This window comes from Corvus moneduloides, chromosome 14 (assembly GCF_009650955.1).
Source record: "Corvus moneduloides isolate bCorMon1 chromosome 14, bCorMon1.pri, whole genome shotgun sequence".
NCBI lineage: Eukaryota > Metazoa > Chordata > Aves > Passeriformes > Corvidae > Corvus > Corvus moneduloides.
This window is the reverse complement of record NC_045489.1, coordinates 14,280,682-14,291,792: the sequence shown is the minus strand read 5'-3', so window position 1 is coordinate 14,291,792 and position 11,111 is coordinate 14,280,682. Positions and strand designations below refer to the sequence as shown.

At 45.0% G+C, this 11,111-nt stretch overlaps 1 protein-coding gene across 7 annotated transcripts in view; it reads left to right on the top strand.

Annotated features, from left to right (window-relative positions):
- Positions 1-10,451: 10,451 nt before the first annotated feature.
- The window catches only part of AFF2 (AF4/FMR2 family member 2), a 336,455-nt gene continuing 335,795 nt past the window's right edge, over positions 10,452-11,111 (top strand). For 6 of the 7 annotated variants that reach the window (XM_032124430.1, XM_032124431.1, XM_032124429.1 and 3 more), the window contains exon 1: positions 10,452-10,634. In XM_032124430.1, coding sequence (XP_031980321.1) covers positions 10,588-10,634 — 47 coding nt within the window. In that variant the 5' untranslated portion in view covers positions 10,452-10,587. The remainder of the gene's footprint in view (positions 10,635-11,111) is intronic. The other variant, XM_032124432.1, reaches the window with a different exon arrangement.

Genomic DNA, 11,111 nt, shown 5'->3' with positions numbered 1-11,111 from the left:
TCACAAGGACAAGATAGCCACAAGTTATTTTGGTGCCAGCACTTTGGGACTCCTGACAGCAATCCCAGACTTCATGGAAATCTAAAGACCCAGCTCATATCCCCACAGAGGAGAGCAGAGCACCACTTGAACAGATCTGCTGACCAGCTACATGCAGCTGATATTAAATAGTGGTTTACTCTGAGTTTTTCTTTGAATGTATGTGAACCGTGTGCAGGCAGGGGATGATGCAAGAGTGTGGGCTAATTTGTTCTCCTTTATGAAGTACATATTCAGAGTGAAACCAGGGCTGGTCATAGCCACGTGTACCTTTTCTTATCAGGTTTGACTTTCAAAGGGCAGTGTAGTTTTCCACTGGCTTCAGTGAATTTTTTTTTTTTTTTTTTTTTTTTTAGGAGGTGAGAACAATTTAAACACATTTGTACACCACATTGTCAGCCTGAGTATTCTTATTTGCAAGTTACATCCTTTAACATTGCCTGGCTTGCAACACCTTGCCTTTTCCTCTCCAAATTCTCCTGCCTCTCCTGATCTGGGTATTTTGTTGCACCTGGTTCTCTGCCTTCTGCCTGCACTCTCAGGCTGAGCACAGCTGACTGCACGTTTCTCTCATTCTCAAATCCAAACCCATCCATGTGTCTTGAATGAGCAACTTACATAGGGATCTTCTCAATTAAAATGTTCACAGAGTCATTAAACTAACTGATGGTGGAAACTTCAGTAGAAATGATGCTGTAATGAGACAAGCTTTCATCATCTTGCTGAGGAAAACATATTTCACTTGATTCAGATAAATTATATGCCCCCACATATTATGATCAATATTTTAGCAAGAGTTAGCATTTAACTATGTCATTTTTGAGTAATGAATAATCATGTCGAGTATGTGAAAAATGAGTAATGACAGATATCACTGGACTGGTACGTTTCCTGCTTCTCAGAATGATGTTTAAATTTTTACAAAAATGTTGTATAAAGGATTCAATGACTTCAACTTGTTCCTTCTAATGGGTATCTATCATTTAACACTGTGACTGCTCTTGAAGTACAGGTTAGCATAACTAATTTTAAAATATGTTCAAATAAGTCTATATTGTGACAGAGGAAAATGGAACCCAGTTGTCAGGAAACGTATGTAATAAAACTGGATTTCAGAAATTGAAGACCTCTGAAATGATTCTCTTCTTGCATAGTAGCAGTAGTACCCAGTAGTATTTGGCTTTGCTACTATAAGAAATGTGAAAGGTATAAAGTACTTTTATCAGGAAAAATATCTAAAATAAATAAAGATTTTTAAATAACGTGTAGAAAACTACAGCAGCTGTCCTGACCCAAGTATGTTTTAATTTGTTTAGTTACTTGTGTCTGCTTACCGTATTGTGTCTCTTTTTTGTATACCGTTCCCAAAGGCTCCTGCACTGATTTTTAAAACTTTTATGCTTGAAACTACATTCTTGAAACTACATTCACAAACCAGGACCAAAGGAACTGTTTTGATTTTCTTCTAAAAATGCCAGTGCAGTTTCAAGCACCTACTTAAGAAAATCTTTACCTCTTGTAAGGGCTGTTGAATGAACCATCAGCAAATGTGTACAGGTCTTAGAAAGATCAGGAAGCATTTGTCACTGTAATCCAAAAAGAAACCTCTCTATGCACAGGATACTAATTTTTTCCTCAGTCAAATAATCAGTCTCTTGATTACACTAGTCTGCGGTTGACTTTTTTTCCCTCCCAACAATGATCTGTTACGCAGTTTTAAGGTTGCAATTGGGGTGATAGATACTGTTCTATATTTTTGATACCCTAATGCTATAGTTGGCAGTTCTGCTCTTGATTGACTTTTTTTTTTTTAATGATGTCTACCAGGAGCCTGAAACTAATTCGCACGTATGACCATTGACATGGTGACTTGCTCTTGTAACTGGGTGTAGTGGTGCAATATTGTTCTTCTACCTTTTAAAAAACACATAAATATGGTATACTCATGAATACTATGTTTCAGTTGCATTAAAGATATACATCATTGGCCTCAATTTTTATTTCTGGGTCTTTAAAACTCAAACAGAGTGAACAAGCAACATAAAGGTCTGTGATCACTTAGGTCAATTCTTCTATCAGCTGCTCTGTGGTGGTTTGCACTGTTACCTGTAACAGGCTCTGTTTAGTTTTAGTCACCTGTAATGTAAGGAGAGTCATCTATTCCTAACAGGGTGGACAATAGGCTTTTAAGGTGTTGCCTCAGTGTAGCTGGCTGTAAGGTTTCCTTTCAATATTTAGCTATTTTAGCATAGTTCGGATAACTTCCTAATGTTTCCATAATTTCATGGAAGAATAACGTCAAGGAGATCAGCTATAATCTTGTCATTATATTTACATAAATACTATTCTGCTTTTAAACTCCTTGCCAAGTGTGGCTTTTTCACTCAAAGTGAAATTCTCCCTTTGTCAATATCAGTGTTTTCCTTAGGGATGAAACAGCTAATAATCTATACTATATAATAGGAAAATTCACATTAATACTATCACAAGGATGATGATTACTGACTCTTACAGCACCAGTTTTCCACACTGACAGAATGACATTCTAAAATGCATTTTCCTAAATTAGGTCATTTAAATCAGTTCAATATGTAAGTCACGGTAGCAAATTTTTCACTTGGCAGCTCTTCATTATGTAGCTTGGATTAATTCTGATTTAAGAATTCTGTTTGGTTATTCACTTTTTTCCTCAAAACTTAATTTTCAATAAATGTGGTGACATCACAAAATGGCAAAACATCATTTGGTGCCACCCCCCTCTTCTATGAAATTATCTTCGTGGAGATAATTTCATGAGGCACAGTCACTGTAAGCGGCAGAATCACAAGTGAACAAGGTAAGTGACTAGGCAGTAATTTTTTCATCAGGAATGAGAGAAAAAAAAAAAAAGGCCAAGTGGGAGTGGAATTGCACCCCAGGCCCAATGAAGGGAGTAAATGGAAGTTATACTACTCACTTTTGGAAATAGATTTTAAGAGCATAAGTCATTTAACCACTTTTAAAGACTTTACTCTGGGGTGCCTCAGTGCTAGAGCTGTGCAAACACATGGTAAAAGACAGTCCATGCCCCAGTGAGCTTAATGCCCTTCTTGGTTTCCCCCCGGCAATGCCATTATGCTCCAGCCCTCTTCTCTTGTGCAGGATGAAGGCCTTGCCTCCTCCTCCTGATTATTTTAGCAGACCTCTGGTTAGAGCATGGAACGAACCCTCCAGACTCTGCCGTCAGCACTACAATCCTTTCAAAGCTCACCTGGCAGGTTTCCCAGAAAAGCAAGACACGGTCGTTCAAGCTGGTTGCCAGGAAAAAGACTGAATAATACTCATTCTAGCTATTTGTTTGGGATACTGGTTCTCACTTTATGAAATAAATATGCCAGACATTCATCTCTTGAATGAAAAGAAATTGCTGCAATGGTTTTACACTGTTCTCAGCAGAACCTTTCCAAGATCTGTCAAAGGCCTTTGACAGACCATCTCAGATGCTCCAATCCTGATGCTATTTCTGTATTGAGTACCAGTTTCACCAGGTCCTCCAGGGCTCACAAGGAGTGCAAATGGGGAGTTCTCTGCTCTTGTCTTCTAAGTGGGCCTGAATGTCTTCTTTAATCAGAACTGGGTTTTGTTTCTTGTAAGAAGTTGGGAGGGTATGAACACCCAAACCCACTGCTGATCATGCAGTGTTTGAGTTTGTCAAATGGGTATGTGGGCAGATAGCCTAAAAGTGTATTCTATACCATAACATTTGTCACATCATAGCAAACTAGGACGTAATATGTCTATAGGATCTATCCATTAATGGCCAAAGTATTTGGAGGACTGGCTGTGTCTGCCCATAGAAAGCTGACACTTCTGTTTTTCTTGCAACTGACCCAAGTCTATTGTCTCCCCCCTGCCCCCCAATGCACCTGTAAAATGCTCCCAAAATACTGTGAAATTGATCAGATTTGTGAACAAAACCAGCAGGTATGTATTTGTGAAAACACAAGGATCCTGCAATTAATTTGACATAATTTATGAATGCTTTTTTACTAGAACCAAAACATTTAGTAAGTACTTACCTAACTCTTCTTGGGGGAAAGTCTTTTCTCACAAGTTTCAGTTTTGTCTGACCTCTTCACTGTACACATGGACTATTTTATATATGTTGATAGTATTTGCCCTTTTTAGTGCTTTGTATTTATCATCAAATTCATTTGTTTGGTATTAAACATCTAGACAAATACCCAAGTTGTTGTTTGAATTATGTTTGTCCCTCACTGTTAATCCCAAACAGCTACGGGATCTGCTCTGAACATGTTTGCTAGAGATACCATGTTCTAATGTTAGTAGAAGACAAGAAAGTCTTATTTCCCTAATATAGGGTGACAAAACTGAGATTGAAAGGGATGAACATAACAGAGTGATCTTATCAGAATAACAGAAGAAAGGGGGGAAAGAGAAAGGAAACAAGAGATCAGCTTTTGTTGTCTGATATTCCACCTCTGTGCTAATGCTATGTTCCATATATTATTCTTTTTGTTTCCTTCATAAAAATGAAGCTTTGCCTAGTGTTATGTTTCTGTAAAGTGCATTAGAGACTATCATCATAAAAATCACTGAAGACAAGACAGTACTTCAGCAGCTTATATATAGACATCATTGCTCTAAAGTGCTTCTGCCTTTTGAAAGCAACATGGCAGAAAGCAGGAAACTTGATGTGAAAAGCCTTTTTACCATGCTTTTGCACTTCAATTCTCTGGCTGCGTTTGTGTTTCAAAGTTGGTTTGGTAGTTTTGTTTTACACTGTGTGTTACCTTTAGTTCCACTCATAAGGATCATGTGGTCATGCAATTGGTTAAAAAGCTGCTACAGGGATTGTTTCTGTGTGCCAGGTTAGGAGATGGTGAGGGCCATGCTAAAGCTCTAAGTAATTGGTTTGGTTAAAGGGAAGGACTGCAACACATGGTCAACTCTTCAACTACTCCCTATGACCCATCGTTCACTATCAGTTGGTAAGCATTAAATAAAGTTTTGTTCCTTAAATCTTAGAAGAAGATAGCTGCTTTAAATTCTTCAAAACAAAGCATTGCTCATGAATTTCAAAACAAGAAAAAAAGAAATGAAAAGGGTGGGGGATGGATGGCTGAGAAAGATCAAACTGTGATGATTCTAATTAATTAATGAAATGTCTACTTGAAAGTCAAGGTGGTTTTGATTTTTTTTTTTTTTATCATAAAGCCTCTGTACTTTTGGCCAGCAGTGGCCTCCAAATTCCAGGTTCTGTGATTCTCTCTTTTGCTTTTCACAGTGATTTGCATCTCCTTTTCAGTAGATCTTTTTGGTTACTTGTTTCTGAAATTACTTTATTGTAGCCTTTGACTACAGTCCCTGTCTTGACTAGTTTTGAAAGTTTAGACTATCCTGACTATTTTAGGAGCTGCCTGGCTAATGTGACAGTAATAAATAGGAATCTCATTATTGTTGCCTTTTTCCGTCTTCATTTTTTCGATGGTGGCAAAACATCAAGTGGAGCTGTGCCTTGGCCAGGTAGGGTCACAGTGCCATAGTCCAAACACCACAATGCTTCTAGCAGGACTGCTGAGTTATCAGTGTGCATCTCCTGAAAGCATTAGTTTGCAACCTGTATCAGGGAGGACTTTCTCACCACCTGAACGGCATTCCTGGGGCTTTTGGTGACACGTGGTCAAGAAGTGAAGAGGTACCAATAGAGGGAATTGAAAACCCCTATGGCCAATTCACATCCAATCATTGTGGGACCTTAAAATATCCACTGTGAGCCTTATAGAGTTAGAGTGTGGTGAAACTCAGTGTGTCCTGGCAGGCAGCTGTGGACACATCCTAACATATGTAAAAGCTTGCCATTGTGAACTCCACTACAACAAAAATGCCAAAATGCCACGTTTCCCAATGAAGTCTGGAGAAACTTACTGAAGGAATGATTATTCAGCAGGACATGAAATATTCCCCTTTCTTACAGTAAGAATACTTTATCAATATATTTCTAGAAGTTATTATTGGCTTAAATTAATCTTGTTTCATAAAATAGGAGTAGCAACTCTAATAAGAATAGTTCTGCACAGTTAAATCACTCAGGCAGTATGGAGTTGATAATTACAATTAAGTTGGCAGGAAAATAAAGATTGCCTATACATACACACTTGAAATTGAGTAACAACATGCTTTCAGTAACTAAAATCCTTATGTACTTCCAAAGACAAAATTTAGCCATAGAGGCAGAACATGATGGGTTCCTACTTTATATCTGCACATTGCAATGGTGATTTTTTTGTGATATAGCAGCTTTAGAATACATAAGATTTATGCCAACTCCTGCCTGTTCTCACAGAGTGGAGCTAAATGTTCTTGTGCCTACCTTCAAACAGATGCTAATGTTAACTTAATTTCCAATGTATTAATGTAATCTGTGTGCTTTATCTAAGGTGTAAGTTTGTTCTCTATACATGTTTAGTGCTGTATGAATGAGGCACAGAAAGAAAAATCAATCATTGCTTCACAGAGAAATATGAACTCTGTTAGTTTCATTTTTCACACTGTGAAAATGACTTGACCTTCCTTTCCTCAGAAATCCAAATATCTCCAATCTGTATTCATAGCTGGGCACAAATTTTCCATTAACATTTTCTGGCTAGAAAACTGTGATTTCATTATTCTTGTTTTGGGGGAAAATAAGGTTTTCTTTGGATCAAACGGAGTGTCCTCAGCAGAAAAGGTTTCCGTGCTGTCTCACAAGGGGTGCAATTCACTTAACTTTTGCCTCTGAGGCTGTGGACTGCCGGCTTCAGCCTGTCTCACCTGACCCACCATGGACAGTCTCATCTCTCCTCTTTTAGGAGCAGGGACATTGGGGCAGGTGGTGGCAGCTGCAGCCCAGCCTTTGGAGCACTATACAGGCCCTTGTTACTAGCTGACATTTTCCTCATTGCCTTTGTATGTTCCTTTGCATACAGAGTACAAATGTACTTTGGTAATGAGATTATCGAGCGATGTAGGTAGGTTTGAAAGAGAAAGGATGAGGCTGGGATGTCCCTTCCCTGCTTCAAACCCTCTTCCCCACTGTTTGCTGCTGAACCTGCTGAAGCAAGTGGGAAGTCCGACTTTTGGTGCAACCTCAGCAGCTCCGATAGCTGCACAGTGTTGTGAGTCCACCCATGCCTCGGCCGCAGCAGCCACCAGAGGGGTCTAGGCATTTGTGCCTTCATCAGAGGGACACTCCAGCAGGACTCCTCCTTCTCCTCAGACCCTAAATGGGGACAACCGCCCAAGCCACCCACGAGGAGCAGCTCGCCGGGAAGCCGGCTCTGGGCTTGTCGAGCAGGCCGGGCAGGGCCAGGCCGGTGGAATGGCAGCAGGTCTCCTGCCTGCAGCCTCGTCGGCAAAACCCGAGCCTGGCCCGTGCTGAGCCAGCATTCCCCTTTGTAGTACGCTGCGGGGCCGGGCCGCAGTGCACAGGGCCAGGAGGCCTTGCTGATCTTATTATCCCCGTTCTGAGCTGTTGCAGGTGCTGGGAACCGCAGTTGTATTTTCCACTATAACTGTAAAAGAGGTCACGCCGAGGGCAGCTGAATTTTCTATTCCTGGCAGTTCGGGTAAATGAACCCTTTGCTGTGTGGCGCCGCAGCTGCGGCAGCCTCACGCTCGTGCTTGCCCCTGAGCTGGGGCCTTGTAGGGGGTGCTGGATCCCTGTGCCAGCCGGCGGGCACCGGGGGAATGGTTACACCCCGACAGGTCCCCGCAGCCCTTCGCTCCTGTGGGCCAGGTCTCGGTGAGCAGGGCCAGCTCGAGCTCCACTGCTGTGTGTCCAGGTCATGTGTAGCCAAGCGTGGCCCTGGCAGCAGTGCTGCTGTGTCCCTGGGCAGAGGGCTCGGGAAAGCACTGTCCCTCCACCCCTATGGCAACAGATGTGTGTCCGGCACAGGGCTCCAGTGGAGCGTGGGCTGGGTGTCCACAGTGGTGGCATTCAGGTGCATCCTTGGGGGTTTGAAACCAACTGCAAAAAGCTATTTGAAACTGACTGTAAAAAGCTGCTTCATTCACAAACTTTGTCACACAGCTGAGGGCACAGAGTGCTTGGGGAGCTCCAGGTACCAAACATGCAACTCCTTGAGGAGATGGATTTCCTCTGCTATTGCACTTCATGGGGACAGCAAATTTGCTTGGTGATGAAGGACCTCCCACCCCTTTGCTGGAATGATTTCTGAAAGCCTTTTAAAGGTCTATTTTGTGCATCTTTTCTGAAGAATTGAAAAGGGTTTGCTTTAAGAAAGTGAAGGTGCTTATACCTGGGAAGTGATTTTTCTTTCTGCTGGGTAAGAGCCCTTGGGCTGTTGCAGACTGCTTTGGTGCAGGGGTGACTGGCTGGCAGCCAAAAGACCCTCTGAGAAAACAGGAAGCAGGACTGCCACCTTCTGCAAGTCCCAGTGCTTTTAGTACGTTGTTTGAGTTTAATGGTTGAAGGTCAAGGTACTGAAAATAGGCAAGATATTGAACTAAAGTGATTAGATGACCAACTAGGCTTTTACTTTTGTTAATAGTAAGTGTTTGTTAAAAACCCCTCTCTGTACCTGTATCTGGAGAAACACTGTGAAAACGTGACTCCACCTCCCATGTTGGTCTATTGGTACTGGCCACAAATTATGATTTTGAATGGCGCCTTTAAAACCAACAACGATGCTAAAATAAGAAACAGAGAAGAGAGGGGCCCAACTCATGATGCTTTAAAGCTTGAGGGCCAGAGTAGTGTGTTTGAGTCAGTGGTGAAAACAGAGAGGCAAGAAAGGAAATGCTGTGTGCACCTGCGTGCCCTAGCAGGGAGAGGAGCGGTGCTTTGGGGTTTGCTGGGTGTGAGCGTGGACTGTGAGCAGCACAGCCTTGCCTGAGCTCCCTCCCTTTGGAGGCCCACACGACACATGACGCAAATAGGAATCTTGCAGTGAAGCCCAAATCAAGATGAAGTCTGTCATGTTTGACTTCCACTGATAACAGTGCCACAGCTTTTCCTCAGCAATGTTTTTAACCCAACAGTACTTACGAAACAATTGAGTACTCCTTAGGAAAGCAAAAAATTGTGGAGTACATTAGCTGCTCTGCTAGTGATGTAATTTATAATCTTAGATTTGTTTCTTAATTCTCAGGAAGCCCATGAAGCTGTTTTTGCTAGACGATTCATTGGAGCCTTGTCTTTAGTGGCAGAGCTGGCTGCTGGGACCAGCTGCATGAGTCTCCTGGGGCTGGACACGGCTCAGGAGATGGGACCCCACCAAAGTAAGGGTCATTTCAAACTTCATCAGGTCCTCAAGACTTGCTGGCGTGCAGGGAAGTTCAGGCTGTGACTGGTTCTGTGGAAAACTGGAGTAAAAATGAAGATGGCTTTGGTCTTGTCTTTGCAATAGCAATGAATGCACTTGTTTGCTCAGTGGGAATATGTATTTGGGATTTTATAAATATAAAATGGATGTGAAAAATCATAAGATATTGGTTACTGTTTAGAAGGCAGTTTGGATATGAAAGTGTGAATCTGGGCAGAGAATAATAATTTCATTTAGGAGATGGAGGGAGCAGTGGGCCCCTTTCTACTTCTGGGTATGGGGCAGCTTGTGACTTGGGCTTTGCTTTTCCCTGGGATTGATGGGGGAGTGGGGAGGGCTCTGCAGGGGGCTCTGGGATGCCCCTGTACTCACTGATGCCTGCAAGTCAGCTGTGCCACTACCCATCATTCTTTAAGCAGGTGGGCAGCAGGAAGGGTCATCATCCCAGCGGGACAGCAGGGTGTGCTCCCCTGGATCCAGACCTCACAAGACTCGGGAGGGCCTTTTTTATCCAGCCCTCCCTGGTTGCCCGGGCCTGACTCTGCTCTGACCCTTCCCTGCCATCCTGGATCTCCCAGCGCAGCTGACCCAGAGCTCTGGCCGTGCCAAGTCCGTGCAGGCAGGTTTGTCCACACGCAGGAGCTGGCTCTGGCAATTAAATTATAGGATTATAGGTTCTTGGGATTATTTTTCATTTATTTTTTTTAACTCGCTCCCCTATTCCCCCATCTCTTTCCCCCTCTCCGACCCCAGCCAGGCCTCTCCAGGTCTCTCGCAGGCGCGAAGCCGCGCCGCTCCGCGCGTCCCCGCTGTTCCTCCTTCCAGCTAAACGTCCCCGCGCTCCCGGCGGGAGCTCGCGGCTCCGCCGGATCCCGGCGGTGCTGCCGCGGCGGCTCCATGCCGCGGCTTCGGGCCGCCCCGGCTCCTCCCCTCGCGGTGTGCGAGGCAGCCTGCCTGCCCGCCCGTCTGTGTGTGTGTGCGCCGGGCCGCCGCCGCCGCCGTGCTGCCTCTCCCAGCCGGGCACAGCCGCGCCGCGCTGCTGGCGGCGGCGGCGGCGCTCCGCCACCCCGGGCGGCTCCGCGCGGCCCCGCGGCAGCCGCCGCTCCCCGCGGCGCCGCTGCCCATGCGGGCCGGGCAGCAATAGCCGCGCCGGCTCGGCTCGGCTCGGCGGGGCGGGGCGGGGAGGGGGCATCACTTCTCTGAGTCTCCCCACCACATCGTTATGGACCTATTCGACTTTTTCAGGGACTGGGACTTAGAGCAGCAGTGGTAGGTTTTTTCGGGTGGTTTTTTTTTTTTTTGTTTTGTTTTTTTTTTTTTTTTTTTGGTTTTGGTTTCTTCCCCCCCACCACCTCCCCCCCCCCCCCCCGTCTCTCCACCCCTCTCCTTCTTCCAGCTGCCTCCTTCCTACCCTTCCCTGCTCGCTCCCCCGGTGCCGTAGCCTTTGTTGAGGGGCGAAGCAGCCGGTGCCCGCGGGCAGCGGGGCCGGCCGGGGCAGCCGCCGCCGGTGCCGGCCGGCTCCAGCCACGCTCCGCAGCCGCGCCGCCGGCCCCGGCTGGGGAGCAGCGCTCGGAGCACGGCGGCGGGGGGCGAAGTTGGCCCGCAGGGGAACGCCGAGAGGTGCCGGGTGCCGGCTGCGATCAGCGGCGGCAGCCCCCTCCCGAGCAGGGGCGGCGATGTTCCCCGGGATCGCGGCTTTGCTTATGTTGTGTTTACTGCTGTCACTGACAATGTTCCTTTCACGGG